The following is a 17,509-nucleotide window of genomic DNA, read 5'->3' as shown; positions in this document are numbered from 1 at the left end:
CAGTTAAATGTGGAAATTTTAAGCATAATTCAGGGCAATTTGGAATCAGTGTGAGAAATATATCCTGGGCGGGATTCTCCAACCCCCCCCCGCCAGGTCGGAGAATCGCTGTGGGGCGGCATGAATTCGACACCCGCCGGCCGCTGAATTCTCCGGCGCCAGAAATTCGGCGGGGGGCGGGAATCGCGCCGCGCCGGTCTCCCCCCGCCGCCGATTCTCCGGCCCGCGATGGGCCGAAATCCCGCTGCTGTCATGCCAGTCCCGCCGGTGGGAATTAAACCACCTCTCTGTCCGGCGGGACCGGCGGGCTCCAGGATCCTGGGGTGGGGGCGCAGGGCGATCTGGCCCCGGGGGGTGCCCCCATGGTGGCCTGGCCCGCGATCGGGGCCCACTGATCGGTGGCTGAGCCTGTGTCGTGGGGGAACCTTTATACTACGCGTCGGCCGTGTAGGTCTCCGCGATGGTAGACGCCTAGGTGACCCCCCCTTGCGCATGCGCTGGAATGACATCAGCAGCCGCTGACGCTCCCGCGCATGCGCGGACTCCCGCCGGCCGGCGAAGTCCCTCCGGCCCTGGCTGGCGTGGCGCCAAAGGCCTTTCCCGCCGGCCGGCGGCGCGCCAACCACTCCGGCGTGGGCCTAGCCCCTCAAGGTGAGGGCGTGGCCCCTAGAGGTGCGGAGAAATCTACACCTTTGGGGCGGCCCGACGCCGGACTGGCTCCTGCCACTCCATCCCGCCTGGACCGCCCACCCCGCCGGGTAGGGGAGAATCCCGCCCCCTGTTTGTCACATCCCCCCAGACAAGGAACAAGCATTTTTGCAGGTGGTAATTTATTTATTTTTGACAAAATGTAACAATCTGTTTCCCACAACCTAAATCCCACCCAGTCACTAGTGAGGTTAAGATAATTAGGAAAGGACAAAAACGAATAGAGAGAAAATGAACACAAATCCTTTCCTGTGTGAATGATTCCTTGTGTGTGTGTAAGTGCTGTTTGTGTGAGCGATCTAATGACTTGTTAACTCCCTATCGTCGGCTCGTGTGTCGTCTCAGTTTTGCTCCTTGCCTGTTTAATATGTGTCCCATATTTCTAGGGAATAATGAAAAGTGTTAACTGTGTGTGTCTAAATTTGTAGTGAGGGATTGGGAGTTTGCAGTGTTCTGTCTTTGAGGTCCTCGAGCGACAAGAGAATGAACTGTTTGAAATTTACAGCTGTGAAAATGGTTGTTGTTTTTGCTTCATGTGAATGTTTATGGGTTTGCTTTATTATTGGTTTTGGCAAACTTAACCTTGATTTGTGTAAATGTTGCCCTGATCGGGGAAATCAGAGGTAGGGCTGCCAGCTCATTAAAAGGGACACTTACTAGAGGAATAAGAAGCACTTTGAACGAGAGGGAGTTAACTCTTTCATTTAGACTGAGACTTGAATCCATTCCACCTCAAACACACTGGACCCCTGTGGTTTGTTTAGGAAGTAGATTTGGCAGAATTAAAGAAGACAGCTCAAAACCATTGCTGAGATCATTTTAAAATTGAAAAGGAAGTCAGACACATAATTTAGCGGGCTACCTATGGAAAATAAAACATGTTTAAGGAAAACAAGAAAAAGTAAATGTGTTAATGCCTGGAAGATGTTTGTGTTCTGTTTTAAAGATATTATAAAAACACTCCATCGGACTGACAGAGGGGATTCCTTGAACTCAACTGGGTACCGACCAAGGCATGACCCGGGTAATTGAAAACTTGGCCCCTCTATTAGGAAATCATGCAGTCGCCATTAATAAATTAATTGGGATAGGGAAAAGATATTTTGGATGATGCAAATAAGAATGATGTCCGTAGCATCTCTAGATCGTGGGCGCTTGAACAGGTGTGAGAAAATCTAAGGCAAATTATCAAGGGAATAGTCCCACTGTGGGTTACAAATGAACATCTATTTAACCCATCACAAAATGCCAACCATAGGTTGACTGGATGCCAGCTCAGGGGATTAACACATGTATGTTGAATGTATTATGAATAACAAAATGTTAACAGGTACTGTTTTAGCGATACCCATTATAGCCATGTTGTGAGGAACCTCTTTTGAATCCTTACTTGCCCCTTGTTTTCCTTTTTAATTTCTGCCTTGCTGGCTGCTATGAAACTGCAAACTTTGGTTTTAAACTGACCCCCCCCCCCCCGCCTTGGCCTAAGGTGCTTTTTGAACTGGCCCAAGAGAACTCCCCTTAGTGCAGTGTACTATGTGGCATAGTCCGGTGATGTCATTTTGATGGACTTGGCTAGCAGCTAATCAATGCTTCTGAGATTCCGGGACTAATTCAGTTCTCAATTTTGATTGGTAGAGTGCTTCTGAGGTTTCTGCGATGAAGAAGCGCAGACTCCATTTTAATTCAGTTCTGCTAAAACCCTGGAGTGACCACGTCTGGACTCTCTCACTATCAGCTAAGGCTGGTGATTAAAACATTCTCCAGCCAGGCCTGTGAAAGTAACCTCTGATTGAAATGCTGCAAGCAGTCTCTCCAGCCAAGCCTGTGAAAGCTTAATCCTCTGTTTGAAAGGCTGGGAAAAGCCCAGTCTGATATTTCTCTCCTGAGAATCCTAAAAGGTCCTGAATACCAGACCCTTCTCTCTCTCTTCATACCACAGCTAGAAACCCTGCACAAAGACCAGACAAGCAGTTGGAAGGCAGAGTGGATGGAGAACCAGCTGTAAACCCTCAGGTAGAGAATTCTAATGTTATCTCAGTGATATTGAGAATCAATCTGGCAAAGGCGACTCTCCAGAGGAATTCCTGCAGCCCGCGAGGTCTCATTGAAGGCTGATACTAAAAGATCCAAACCAATCGGTGGTTTTCAACACCTCGTGTTCCGACACCTCGTGTTCTGAGATCACCACCTGCAAAGATCACAACCTCAGCAAAGATACCGATCTCTCATTCCCAGTTTAATGCCTGTTTTTCTAACCCTTCCCTACCCCACTGTGTGCCTGCCATGTGTGTGGGGGTGGAGGGTGGGATAGTGTGAGGGGAATAATTAGATTAGCAGACCGTTGTTCCATTGTTACAATTACATGTTTATCTCTTCTTATAAATAAAGCTTTTCATATTTTACTTACAATCTTGTGCCTGTAAGTCATTGATTGGAGCAGTCAAGGGTCAAAGATCTCAGGAAAATACACAAACTATTGGTTAATTCACTTATGTTGGGACTCCGGGGTCTGTGGGGCTGGAATTGACCGTGCTCTCACCCAGGGTGTCGTAACAATGTCAACACTAATTATACAGATTGGGGCAATTAGAGGAAGTCGTTATATCAGATATCTGGTTAGCACTGTTGCATCACAGCTCCAGGATCCCAGGTTCGATTCCCAATGTGTCAGCCGTATTGACTTGCCTGGTTTGATTGGTATTCCTTGCCGACAAACCTGGCCTAGCTTCGCTGCCACTGTCCAGTAGCTGCATCCACCCCAGTCACAGACTGCTGACCACTGCCCAATCAGGACTTCACATTGTGGGAGTGCAAGCAGACATTGTGTCGGCTGTTGAATAGTTGACCACAGAGCCGCAGGTCACATACTGCCGATCGGTGGCGGGGGACAAGCCGAGCAGCACGCAGAGGACAAGCATCAGAGCGGAGCTCCAAGCTGGGGCCACCACTGTCAGCATCATGCACCTACGTGGACGTCCGTCGGTCCCAGTTCCCACCCCCCCCCCCACCCAGGTGCGGTGACCAGCACACAACTCGGCCTTGCGCCGCCCCTCAAACGCCGCAACCAGACGAGGACTGCCAGCGGCGGCATTCTTAAAAGCCAGGCGCGGTTATTCGGGACTTCTTCCCCCTTCGGGAACGCTGCAACCAATCACTTTGCGACCCTCCCGACTCCCACCCGTGGGTCGTACCCCTGAGTTTGAAAAACCTGGCCTAGACCTTATGTATGCTTCCTTTTTCTTTTTGACTAGTCTCACAATTTCCCCTGTCATCCATGATTCCCTAATCCTGCCATTTCTGTCCTTCATTTTTGCAGGGTCATGCCTGTCCTGCACTCTAATCAACTGGTCTTTAAAAGATTCCCATATATCAATTGCGGATTTACCCTCAAACAGCTGCTCCCAATCCACATTCTCCAGCTCTGGCTGAGTTCTGGTATAGTTAGCTTTCCCCCAATTTTGCGCCCTCACTCGAGGACCACTCTTGTTCTTATCCATGCGTGTTCAAAAACGTATGGAATTATGATCACTATTCCCAATATTTTCCGCTACTGAAACTTTTATCACCTGGCCGGGCTCATTCCCCAATACCAGATCCAGTAAGGTCCCCTGCCTGGTTGGACTATCAACATTTCAAAAAACCCTCCTGGACAGACCTTACAAATTGCTCTGCATCCAAACCCCTGGGAGTCCAAGTCATTATGGGGGAAATAAAATCACCCACCACAACAACCCTGCTTCTTTCACATCTTCCAGAAATAGACTATATATCTGTTCCTCTGTACCCCGCTGGTTGTTGGGAGGCCGATAGTACAACCCCAACATTGTGATTGCATCCTTCCTCTTTGTGAGTTCAACCCATAATGCCTCACTGCAGAATCCCTCCAAGATGTCCTCCTTCATCACAGCTGTGATGTTCCCTGACCAGTAGTGAAACTCCCCCACTCCTTCAACTACCCCTTCTGTCTCGTCTAAAAAATAGATATCCCAATACGTTAAGCTGCCAGTCCTGTCCTTCCTTTAATCATGTCTTCATAATAGCAACAATATCATAATTCCCCACATTAATCCAGGCTGTAAATTCATCCATCTTACCTGTTATACTTCTTGTGTTGAAGCAAACACGCTCCAGCAGTAGTGCCACCGCTCTGGCTATTGCTGCTGCTGTCATCTGCTGGGCCATCCCCTCATCAGTATCCAAAAGGGCATACTTTTTGCAGAGGGGGCAACCAGGGGACTCCTGCATTGACTGTCTGCCCTGTCTACCTGTCACCCATCTATCTTCCTGTACCTTGGGTGTGACCACATCTCTTTTACTTCTATCTATGACGCTTCCCGCCATTTGGCTGCTCTTTCTTACCTGCAGCTGCTGCTCAAACCGATCCATTTGTTCAGTCAGCAAGTGCAGCTGGATACACTTCCCCCAGATGTAATTGTCAGGGATGTTGTCAGCATCCATGATTGACCACGTCTCGCAGGTGGAACTCCTTCCGACAATTGATTTTTAAGGAGATTACTATCTTAAAGTGTTGCCCTCTTTACGGCTGTGATTGGCTTTAACTAATTTATAATTCGCTCAATTCGACCAAACTGTCTGCCTGTCAATTTAAGAGATAAATGATTTGGGGTAATTTTCCATAACATTGTCCGAGTGAAACACAATTCACATCAGAACGTATCACTATGGGCTGACTTGGCATTACCATAGAAACGGAACTGGGATCTCAGCCCAGTTCTTTAACACAAAGGGTCTTTCTGCTATTTGAGCTTGTAGACTCTAGCAGTTTGTTCGATTGCAAATTCTGAAAATTAGGTCTTATCTGATCAATTCCCAGCTAGTCAGCTTTTCTCACTCTCATGGTTAATATGATTTCGGCAATTACTCTTAATGATCTCTTATTTAAACCTTTTATCTATCATCTCTAGCTAACTCAAAAGGTTGATTTCTATCACTCTCCTTCCAGTGCCAGTTTCTACAGTTCTCATTCTCTCTCCCTTTCGTGCTCTTCTCCCATGGTCAATCTCTCTCTCTCTTCCTTTGCTAATCTTTCCCTTTCCATTTAAATCTTATTCCTTTCCATTTCCAATTCATTTCCATTTCCCTTTGAAAAACTCTTTTTCTTTGGCTTCATTTGCCATCTCTATTTCTCTCAGTTTTTACAGCATTTCCAATTCTTTAATTTTTAATTTGATTTGAGCTAATTCTAATGGGTTAGACTGTGATACTGTAAGTTTAAATATTGAACCATGGTTTGTATTATCTCTGCCTTCTTTGGCCCTTTTGGCAGTGTTAACTACAGTTCCTCTGCCAAACTCAAAAGCTTTGCTTTCGATTTCCCTTTTAAATCTTCCCGAGTGATTTTCTCCACCCCCAGGAGACCTTATAGCAACTGCAAAGACCATCTCCAGTCACTCCCTATTCAATATTTCAAACCGGGAAAGGAGGCAATCGACCCACACGCACCCACGGTCTTTAAGTTCGGTAACCCCAAGCCAAACAAGGAATTATGCATAAGAATATCCCAGCCACGAGCCCCAATTTGTTATGGACGCCTGGTCAGTTCTCACCAGTGGCTAAAATATTGGACCAGAACCTTTTTAAGTAGTGCAGAAAGATCGATTTGTTCCAGGAGTGATAATAAAATAAATAGGGCTTGGTTATTTTGTAAACAAACCTTATTAAAACAAAAACAAAAAAAATTCTATTTAAACTTTTAAACTTCAATCCTAATATTAATGTTCTTAATCATAAACTTAATGCACTAGTTCCCATTAAACATAACTTTACATGAACATGCAGCTCTCGTTCCACTTGCACAAACAGGCAAAGGCGATACTTGCATTTAACAAAACAATTTTTATTCTGTTATGGACATTCGTTCATGACCCTTTACCAAAGACTGCCTCGGTGGCAACTTTCATAATAATAATCATCTTTATTAGTGTCACAAGTAGGCTTACATCAACACTCCAATGAAGTTACTGTGAAAAAGCTTTCTCAGTCTATTTCCTAAACCTCCGGCTGTAGCTGTTTAAAACACCATTCCTTCTCTCTCTCTCTAACTCCACCCAACCCCTCAAACACAGGTTTTCTGGTGTTTCCACACTTCAGCTTATAACTGTTATTTTGGCTGATTTGATGGCCCACTCCCATTTATACAAAAGAACAGAGTTGTGCTGTTGGTATGCAACAAACCTCCCATTGATGGACAAAGAGGCCATCAGACTCTGCAATGCGCTAATTGCTGGTCAGACTGGAATGTCCCAAAGAACAATGGATCTGGGGCATCCCACAAACGGGTTTAAGTCTGACTGCAACAATCAAAGCAAAGTGGGAGGAAGAGCTGGGAGAAGTTATAGAGGAGGGGGTCTGGTGTGAGGTGCTCCGGAGAGTGAATGCCTCCACCTCATGTGCGAGGTTGGGGCTGATACAGCTGAAGGTGGAAAAAGAGTACACCTCACGAGGGCGAAGATGAGATGATTTTTTGAAGGAGTAGTAGATGTGTGTGAACGTTGCGGGGGGGCCCCCGCTAATCACGTTCATATGTTTTGGTCCTGTCCAAAGCTAGAGGAGTACTGGAAGGAGGTGTTTAGGGTAACTTCCAAGGTGATACGTGTGAAACTGGACCCAGGTCCCCGGGAGGCCATATTCGGGGTGCCAGCCAGGGTTGGAAACGGGTGCGGAGGCAGATATCATAGCCTTCGCCTCGTTGATCGCCCGAAGGCGGATCCTGCTGGGATGGAGAGCAGCCTCCCCACCCAGTGCCCTGGCGTGGCGGGGGGACCTGTTGGAATACTTGACCCTTGAGAAGGTTAAGTTCGAATTGAGGGGAAGCTCGGAGGGGTTCTACAAGTCATGGGCACTATTTATTATGCACTTTCAAGAACTGGATAACATCGAACATTAGTTGGGGGGGGGGGGATGTATATATTAAAGATGACTATGGGTAAACCCTGATTCCTTTTTGTCATTTGTTTATGTAAACATGCGGGGTGATGTTTGGGGGTTGGTGGGAGGATGGATCGTTGTTATTGTTATGGGGTTTGACATATTTGTTGTTGATTATTGTTTCTTGTTGGTGGGTGTAAATTCGGGGAAAAATGTGAAAAGGAGAATAAAAGTATTTAATTTTTAAAAAAGTCTGACTGCAACAATGTAGCTCGGCCAGGTGTGGGTGTATCCCTCTGACTGTGCAGGCAGGTTTTTTTCCCCTCCGTCTGTTCAACCCCTAAATTGCCTGCTACATTGGGTCTCATTTCTGAACCGAGTTTCCTAATATCCCCCTCACGTGACAGATGAGAAAGCTCTCTAAACACAATAATATCTCAGCTGGGATTGAAGCTAACCCCCCACAAAGACAACCTTTAAAATCTAACTGCAGCTGCCTTCCAGGCATAGAAAGATTAAATTAAGCCTACCTAAAACTATACTAATGTTCACCCAAACAATAAAGGTCTTTTTGTTTCCAAACACTCCCAGTGTCAAAGAGCATCAGCCCACTGGGCACAAAAATGTGGGTCCGGCCAGTCCAGCAGAAAGAAACCCTCCGACCCTCCCACTTTACCCACTCTCAGAATGAACAGAGTTCAGTTCTGGATGTGATTAACAGCAGCAATATCAGCAGACATCACAACCCCTGTCATCACTTGTGAACTTGCTGGTGCCTCAGCAGATGGAATGACCAAGTGAATCCCTTCCCACACACGAAACAGGTGAATGGCTCTCCCCGGTATGAACTCTCTGGTGTCTCCTCAGTGTGGATGACGTTTTAAACCTCTTTGTGCAGTGAGAGCAGCCGAACGGTCTCTCCTCAGTGTGAATGCGCTGGTGGATCATCAGTACCTTAGAGCTTTTGAAATCCATCCCACAGTCAGAGCATTTAAAGGGTCTCTCATGGGTGTGAGTGACATTGTGGCTCAGCAGGGTCGATAAGTCACCAAAACCCTTCCCACAGACGGTACAGGTGAATGGTCTCTCCCCAGTGTGAACCCGCTGGTGTCTCCGCAATGTGGATGACATTTTAAACCTCTTTGCGCAGTGAGAGCAGCTGAATGGTTTCTCCTCAGTGTGAATGCGCTGATGGGACAACAGATCCTCAGAACCTTTGAAGGCACTCCCACAGTCAGAGCATTTAAAGGGTCTCTCATTGGTGTGAGTGACTTTGTGTCTCAGCAGGGTCGATGAATAACCAAATCCCTTCCCACAGTCGCTGCAGGTGAATGGCCTATCCCCGGTGTGAACCTGCTGGTGTCTCCGCAATGTGGATGACCTTCTGAACCTCTTTGTGCAGTGAGAGCAGCTGAACGGTCTCTCCTCAGTGTGAATGTGCTGGTGGATCATTAGTACCTTAGAGCTTTTGAAATCCATCCCACAGTCAGAGCATTTAAAAGGTCTCTCATTGGTGTGAGAGACATTGTGTCTGACCAGGCTGGATGATTGAATGAATCCCTTCCCACACACAGAGCAGATGAAAGGCCTCTCTCCCGTGTGAATTCGGCAGTGTCTATGCAGGGCGGGTAAGTGTGCGAATCCCCTCCCACAGACAGAGCACGTGAATGGCTTCTCTCCGGTGTGAATTCGCTGGTGTGTCTGGAGGGTAGCTAAGTGAGTGAATCCATTCCCACACACAGAGCAGATGAATGGCCTTTCCCCGGTGTGAACCCGCTGGTGTGCCTGCAGGTTGGATGACTGAATGAAACTCTTCCCACACACAGAGCATCTGAATGGCTTCTCACCTGTGTGAATTCGCCTATGTGACAGCAGGTGGGCTAGCTGACTGAATTCCTTCCCACACTGAGAGCAGGGGAATGGCCTCTCCCCTGTGTGAAATCGCTGGTGTGTCTGCAGACTATGTAACTGAGTGAATCCTTTCCCACATTCAGTGCAGGTGAATGGTTTCTCCCCGGTGTGAACTCGCTGGTGTCGCCGCTGGCTGGACGAATCACTGAATCCCTTTCTGCACTTCAGGCAGCTGAACGGCCTAGTCCCAGCATGACTGCGTTGGTGGGTTTTCAACTGAGACGAGTACCTAAATCCCTTCCCACAGTCCTCACAAGTCCACCCTTTCTCCATGGTGCAGGTGCCCTTGTGTCTCCAGACCAATCAGTTGAAGTCTTACACGTGTACGGTCTCTGCCCACTGTGAATGGTGCAATGTTTTTTCAGGCTGTGTAACTGGTTACAGCTCTTTCCACAGTCAGTGGAACACTCTCACTCAGGTGTTTGAGTGTGTCTCGGTGCTTTTCCAGTCACACTGATGGTTCAAGCCTTCTGAAGCAGACAGAACGGACAAACACTTATCCTTCCAGGTTTAAAAAACAAGAATATTCTGCACCCGAGTGCCTGAGCAATGCAGTCAGATTTTGATGTGAATTTGGGTTTGAGATTTCTGTCTGTGAATCCTCACCTTCTGATGTCCTGTAAAAGATTACAGAAAGACATCACTGTCAGCACAGGATAGAAATTAAGAAGACAATTCAAGTTTGTATTCAACAATTGTTACTCTCTCTTTCCCCAAAAGCTCTAAATCTGCATCCCACACACTCTCCCTCCATTCTCACTCTGCTATATCAAATGTTCGTTCACCCTCCCAATTCTCCTGAAGGTGCTGATTCAGGCTGATTGACAGATCCGTGCTCACTGCTTCTGGTCCAGAACACAGAGGCCTCAAAATCTTCATGTAGGCTGCCAGACAGACGTATGTCTATATTACTGGACTAAAAATGTGTGTAATATACAGACAGGATTTATTTTCCTTTAGTTGCTGCAAGTCACCAATGACTCCCCAGAATGTGAAAAGCAATGGAAAGGAGGAAACATTGATTTCCTCCCAGAAGGGGTGGCACAATAGCACAGTGGTTAGCACTGTTGTTTACCAGCGCCAGGGTCCGTGGTTCGATTCCCGGCTTGGTCAGTCTCTGTGGAATCTGCACGTTCTCCCAGTGTTGCATGGGATTCCTCCGGGCGCTCCCGTTTCCTCCCACAGTCCAAAGATGTGCAGGTTAAGTGGACTGTCCATTCTAAATTGCCCTTAATGTCCAAAAATGGTTAGGTGGGATTACTGGGTGACGGGGATAGGATGGAGGTGTGGGGCTTAAGTGGAGTGCTGCTTCCAAGGGCCGGTGCAGACTTGATGGGCCGAATGGCCTCCTGCACTGGAAATTCTATGTTGCACAGAGGAGGAAGTTTCAATCTGGAGCTAATTAGGCAACTTCCGCATTGTGACGTCATTATGGAGCCCTGCCTGAATCATCCAATAGCAATCACCCTGCTCCGCGGTGACGTCTCCGGGCTCTCGTGCCCTGATCATCTGCTCACCCCCACCCGTTTCCCCGCTCCCTGCACCTCCTCCAGGCAACCGGCTCCGGCCAAAGCGAGAAGCCGCTTCGTGATCTCTCTCTCTCCCCTCGGCTCAGGGCTGCGCATGTCCAAGGAGAGAGGCAGCTGCGCATGTGCAGGGGAGTACACCTCTGCTGACCTTACTGCTGAGGTGTTGACCAATGGGAAGTTAGGAGAACCGGAAGAACTCTGCTCCTCCGCCAATCAGAGCTCCCCCATTGTCTCAATGCGGAAGCTGGACATGGAGGTTTGTGCCGAGCAAAGCTGTTGTTCCTCCAACCCTGAATGAGCTTCACAGACTGAAACGTCCTCCTGTCTCCAACATCTGTGAGTAAAACACTTTATTTTCTCCCACTTTCCATTTCTTTTCTCATTCTGACCTTCAATTGGTGACTTGCAGCAACTGAAGGGAAAGGAAGTGAATCCAGGGAGGGCGCAGACTCTGCGAAGCTTGGCCCAGGTCTCTCTCCCCCTTAAAGACATTAACATATGTCTACTGTTCTTATATGGAATGTATTAGATGTATTACTGATGGTTCTGTAATAAAATTAATGTATTATTATTTCTAGTTTTGTAATATAGTACTGTAGCTACATTATATATTTCCAGACATACAGTCATTGCAGCACTGACAGAATCCATTTGGGAACTCAAGTCAATGCTGACTCTCTGTACAGCAATCCAGTCAGTCCCATTCCCCCTCGATATCCCTGTTCCCCTGAAAGTCTATTTTCTTCTTCAATTCCATTTTCAATTCTTGATCATCTTGACTTCCACTACCCATGTGGGCAGCGAGTTCCCGGTCATGACCACTCCATGACTGAATAAAATTCTTCCACAGAATCTCCCCACCTCTAATCAGTAAATATACTTAGATGGAGAGCCTCTACTCTTGTGCAGGTTGTAGTGAGTTTAGATTTGTTGATCAGCATCAATCAGCACCTTCAGGAGAATTGGGAGGGGAAGGAAGTGAATCCAGACTGTATATTACACACACTTATCGTCCAGTAACATAGACATCTATCTGTCTGGCAGCCTCTGTGTCCAGGACAGCAAACAGTGAGCATGGATCTGTCAATCAGCCTGAATATGCAGCGTCAGGAGATTTGGGAGGGTGAATATTAGATACAGCAGAGTGAGAATGGAGGGAGAATGTGTGGGATGGAGATTGAGAGCATTTGGGGGAAAGAGAGAAGAAAGAATGTTTGATAGAATTGTCTGTTCTGAATTTCTATTCTGCACTGACAGTGATGACGTTTGTAAACATCTTTTGCAGGATGTTAGATCGGAAGGAGTTTGAAGCCGGTATCTCAAACTAAACATCAAGTTAAGAATTGACAGTCACTTAATTCTCAGGAAATGAATATCATCGGCCGTTGAATCTGGAACAAAAAATTTTAGCTTATTTTGAATGCTTCAAGAGATTTTAAACATCACTTCCAGTCCACTGACTGTGGAAAGAACTTTAACCTGTTACACAGCCTGAAAAAATACTATACTATTCACAGCAGGTGTACACATGAAGGGGCTGTTTAGTACACTGGGCTAAATCGCTGGCTTTTAAAGCAGACCAAGGCAGGCCAGCAGCACGGTTCAATTCCCGTACCAGCCTCCCCGAACAGGCGCCGGAATGTGGCGACTAGGGGATTTTCACAGTAACTTCATTTGAAACCTACTTGTGACAATAAGTGATTTCCATTTCATTTCACATGTTCTGTGTGTGGACAAGGCATCAACTGATCGTCAAACGTGGAGAGACAGAAGATCACCTAGACCATGGCGAAACCATGGAGATGTGGGGACTGTGGAAAGGGATTCACAGCCCCTTATGAACTGGAAAGGCATCAACGCAGTCACACTGGAGCGAGGCCATTCCTCTGCTGTGAATGTGGGAAAGGATTCACTCGGATAGCCCACCTGCAGACACACCAGAAAATTCACACTGGCGAAAGGCCATTTACCTGCACTGTGTGTGGGAAGGGATTCAGTCAGTTACCCAACCTGCTTAGCCACAATGTCACTCACACCAATGAGAGACCCTTTAAATGCTCTGACTGTAGTTTCAAAAGCTCTCAGGTATTGATGATCCACCAGCGCATTCACACTGAGGGGAAGCCGTATAGCTGCTCTCACTGCACAAAGAGGTTTAGAACGTCATCCGACCTGATGAAACACCAGCGGGTTCACACCGGGGAGAGGCCATTCGCTTGCTCCGACTGTGGGAAAAGATTCACTCGGTCATCCCACTTGCTTAAACACAATGTCACTCACACCAACGAGAGACCCTTTAAATGCTCTGACTGTGGGAATGGGTTTAAAAGCTCTCAGGTACTGATGGAACACCAGCGCATTCACACTGAGGAGAGACCGTTCAGCTGTTCTCACTGCACAAAGAGGTTTCAAACATCATCCACACTGCGGAGACACCAGCGGGTTCACACCGGAGTGAGTCGATTCAGCTGCTCTGATTGTGGGAAGAGATTCCGTGATTCATCTGCCCTGTTGACACATCATCAAGTCCACACTGGAAAGAAGCCATTCACCTGCTCTCACTGTGGGAAGGGATTCACTCAGTCGTCCAACATGCTGAGACACAAAAGGGTTCACAAGTGATGACAGGTTGGATTCTGCTGTTATTCCCGCTGTTAATCACATCCAGGACTGAACCTGGAGTGGGTGGAGGGATTTGCCCCCTCGTCAACTCCTCCTGGTGCTCGGACGTGACGATCCTGGCGAACTACTGCTCCCCGGACCTTGAATACCTGACTATGAAGTGCCGTCCATACTACCTTCCACGGAGTTCACTTCTGCCATCATCACGGCGGTCTACATCCCACCCCAGGCGGAAGTGAAGAAGGCGCTTGATGAACAACAATGAAACCGAATACCCAGAGGCCTTGTTCATCATGGTCGGGGACTTTAACCAGGCCAACCTCAAGAGTGTACGGCCAGAATTCCACAAACACATCTGTCCCGACAGGCTCATTTTTATCTCAGAGGGTTGGGAGGCTTTGGAACTCTCTTCCTCAAAGGGCAGTGGAAGCAGAGTCTTTGAATATTTTTAAGGCAGAGCTGGATAGATTCTTGAAAAGCAAGGGGGTGAAAGTTTATCAGGGGTAGGTGGGAATAAGACCATACTAAGACCATAAGGGAGAGGAGTAGGCCATTCGGCCCTTCCAGCCTGCTCCACCTTTCAATAGAATCATATCTGAAACCAACATTCCTCACGTTCACTTTCCTGCCCTTTCCCCGTAATCCTCGGTTCCCTGACTGATCAAGAATCTATCTCAGCTGGGCAACACAATGGCACAGTGGGTAGCACTGCTGCCTCACGGCACCGAGATCCCAAGTTCGATCCTGGCTCTGGGTCACTGTCCGTGTGGAGTTTGCCCATTCTCCCCGTGTTTGCATGGGTTTTGCCCCCACAACCCAAAGATGTGCAGGGTAGGTGGATTGGCCATGCTAAATCGCCCCTTATTTGGAAAAAAATAATTGGCCACTCTAAATTTATATTAGCAGTAAAGAATTTTTTTTTTTACAAAAAGAATCAATCTCAGCCTTAAATACACACAAGGACTCTGCCCTCACAACTCTCAGTTCCAAAGACTCTCAGAAGAAATTCTTCCTCATTTCAGTCTTAAATTGGCTCTTCTTTGTTCTGAGCGATTTCTTCTGGTCCGTGACTCTCCCAAGAGGGGAATCATCCACTCAGCATCCCTCCATACCTGGGATCATCCTAGTGAAACTTCTCCAAACATCCTCCAATAAAATAATATATTTCCTTAAATAAGGGGACCAAAACTGCTCTCAGTTCTCCAGATGTGGTCTCACCAGCACCTTGTACAGCTGCAGCAAGACTTCCCGACTCTTATACTCCAACCCCCTTGGAATCAGGGCCAACATTCCATTAGCCTTCCTGATTACCTGCTGCACCTGTCTGTGAGCTTTCTGTGTTTCGTGCACAAGTTCCCCAAGTCCCTTTGTGTTGCAGCTTTCTGCAGTTTTTCTCCAGTTAAATAATACTGTTCTTTTGTTCTCCCTTCTGAAATGAACTTCACATTTTTCCACGTTATGCTCCATGTGGCAACATTTTGTCCACTTGCTTAACCTCTCAATATCTCTTTGCAAACTGTTTGTATCCCCCTCGCAACTTGCCTTTCCACCTATTTTTGTGTTGGCTCCAAATGTGGGCACAGTACGTTCACTTCCTTCCTCCAAGTCATTAATATAAATTGTACACAGTTACGGTCCCAGCACTGATCCCTGTAGAACCCCACTGGTTACAGGTCACCAACCTGAAAAAGAACCCCTTATCCCCACTCGCTGTTTTCTGCTCATTAGCCAATTCTCTATCCAGGCCAACAACATGGGTTCTTATCTCATGACTTAACGTTTTGTGAGGTACCTTGTCAAAGGCCTTCTGGAAGGTTAAATACAACACATCTACTGGTCCCCCTCTATCCACTCTGGTTGAGACTTCCTTGAAACACTCTGATAAATTAGTCAGACACGGTTTCCCTTTCACAAAGCCATGCTGACTCTGCTTGATTAGATTATGATTTTCTCAATGTGCTGCTATTACTTCCTAATAATTGATTCCAACATTTTTTTCAATAAAAAATGTTTGGCTGATCGTCCTAGTGTCTTGTTTTTTTCCTCCCTCCCATTCTGAATCGGGGGGTTGTCACATTGGCAGTTTTCCAATCCTCTGGTACTTCTCCAGAATCCAAGGATTTTTTGAAAATTACAATCAATGCATCCACTATCTCTGTAGCCATTTATTTTAGGATCCTCGGATGCAGCCATCCAGGGGACTTATCTTATCCCCATTAGTTTGTCCAATACAACTTCTCCAGTGATGGTATTTAATTGCTTCCTCCATATTCTTTAGTATTAATGGGATATTCGAAGTATCTTCCACCGTAAAGACTGATGCAAAATATCTGTTTAACTCCTCTGCCATTTCCTTGTCCCCCATAACTGACATAGTGGCATGGAGGCACATGGTGGTTAGCACTGTTGCTTCACAGCTCCAGGGACCTGGGTTCAATTCCCGGCTTGGGTCACTGTCTGTGAGGAGTTTGCACGTTCCCCCCAAATTGCGTGGGTTTCCTCCGGGTGCTCCGGTTTCCTCCCACAAGTCCCAAAAGACATGCTTGTTAGGTGAATTGGACATTCTGAATTCTCCCTCTGTGTACCCGAACAGGTGCCGGAGTGTGGCGACTAGGGGATTTTCACAGTAACTTCATTGCAGTGTTAATGTAAGTCTACTTGTGACAATAATAAAGATGATTATAATAAAGAATATTATTACGCTCTCCCAAGATTTATTTTCTAAGGGGCCTCTTTGGAGTTGAGGTGTCAATCAGATCAGCCGGGAACTTATTGAATGGTGGAGCAGGCTCGAGGGGCCAAGTGACCTACTCCTGTTCCTAATTTGTGTGTTATCACATTCTTTGTAGTAGATTGTAGCATTTTCCCTCCTACTGATGTCAGGCTAATGGGTCTGTGGTTCCCCGTTTTCTCTCTCCCTCCTTTAATAGTGAGGTGACATTTACCACCTTCCAATCTGCATGAACCATTCCAGAATCTATAGAATTTTGAAAGATGATCACCAATGTATCCACTATCTCTCCAGCCGCCTCTTTCAACACTCTGGGATGTAGAGCATCAGCTTTTGGGGATTTATTAACTTACAACAAATTTCTCCAGTATTACTTTTTCACTAATACTAATATCTTTCAGTTCCTCGTGCTCACTGGTTCTCTGGTGTTTTTAGGACAATTTCTGTATCTTCCTCCATGAAGACAACACACATTGTTTAGTTTCTCTGCCATTTCCTTATTCCCCATTATAAACTCTCCTGTCTCTGCCTGGAATGGACCCACATTGGTCTTTGCTAATCTTTTCCTTTTCACATTCCTATAGGAGCTTTTCCAGTCAGTTTTTATGTTTATCCCCAGTTTGCTCTTATATTCTATTTTCTCTTTATCAGTTTCTTGGTCCTCCTTTGCTGAATTCGAAAACAAGTTCCCAATCCTCAGGCTCACTATTATTTGGGCCACTTTATGAGTCTCCTCCATTGATCTAATAGAATCTTTAACTTTTCTTGTTAGCCACGATAGCTTCATTTTGCTGTTTAATTTTTGCTTCTTAAAGGAATCTATATTTTATGTAAATAAAATGGGAGTGGTTGCCTGTCTATTGTCTATCGTCATACAAAGAACAAAGGACAGTACAGCACAGGAACAGGCCCTTCGGCCCACTAAGCCTGCTCGGATCATGATGTCTGACTAAACTAAAACGTTTTGTGCTTCCAGGGTCTGTATCCGTCTATTCCCATCCTATTCATGTATTCGTCAAGATGCCTCTTAAACGTCACTATCATACCTGCTTCCACCACTTCCTCCGGCAGCGAGTTCCAGGCACTCACCACCCTCTGTGTAAAAAGCTTCCCTCGC

General features: G+C 46.5%; 1 protein-coding gene and 1 long non-coding RNA gene across 2 annotated transcripts; one reads left to right on the top strand and one right to left on the bottom strand.

The window, feature by feature from the left end:
* Positions 1-6,547: 6,547 nt before the first annotated feature.
* On the bottom strand, positions 6,548-10,112 carry LOC140422164 (uncharacterized). The gene has a single exon (XM_072507162.1). The coding sequence runs from the start codon at positions 9,781-9,783 to the stop codon at positions 8,377-8,379; it is 1,407 nt and encodes a 468-aa protein (XP_072363263.1). The 5' UTR covers positions 9,784-10,112; the 3' UTR covers positions 6,548-8,376.
* Positions 10,113-11,139: 1,027 nt separating this feature from the next.
* Positions 11,140-16,353, top strand: LOC140422205 (uncharacterized). The gene is made up of 2 exons (XR_011947306.1): positions 11,140-11,375; positions 12,325-16,353. It is a non-coding gene; the product is annotated as an uncharacterized lncRNA (long non-coding RNA).
* Positions 16,354-17,509: the final 1,156 nt, after the last annotated feature.

Source organism: Scyliorhinus torazame, chromosome 5, assembly GCF_047496885.1.
Source record: "Scyliorhinus torazame isolate Kashiwa2021f chromosome 5, sScyTor2.1, whole genome shotgun sequence".
NCBI classification, from domain to species: Eukaryota; Metazoa; Chordata; class Chondrichthyes; order Carcharhiniformes; family Scyliorhinidae; genus Scyliorhinus; species Scyliorhinus torazame.
Note: the sequence above shows the minus strand (reverse complement) of the source record. Positions and strands in the feature narration are given on the sequence as shown.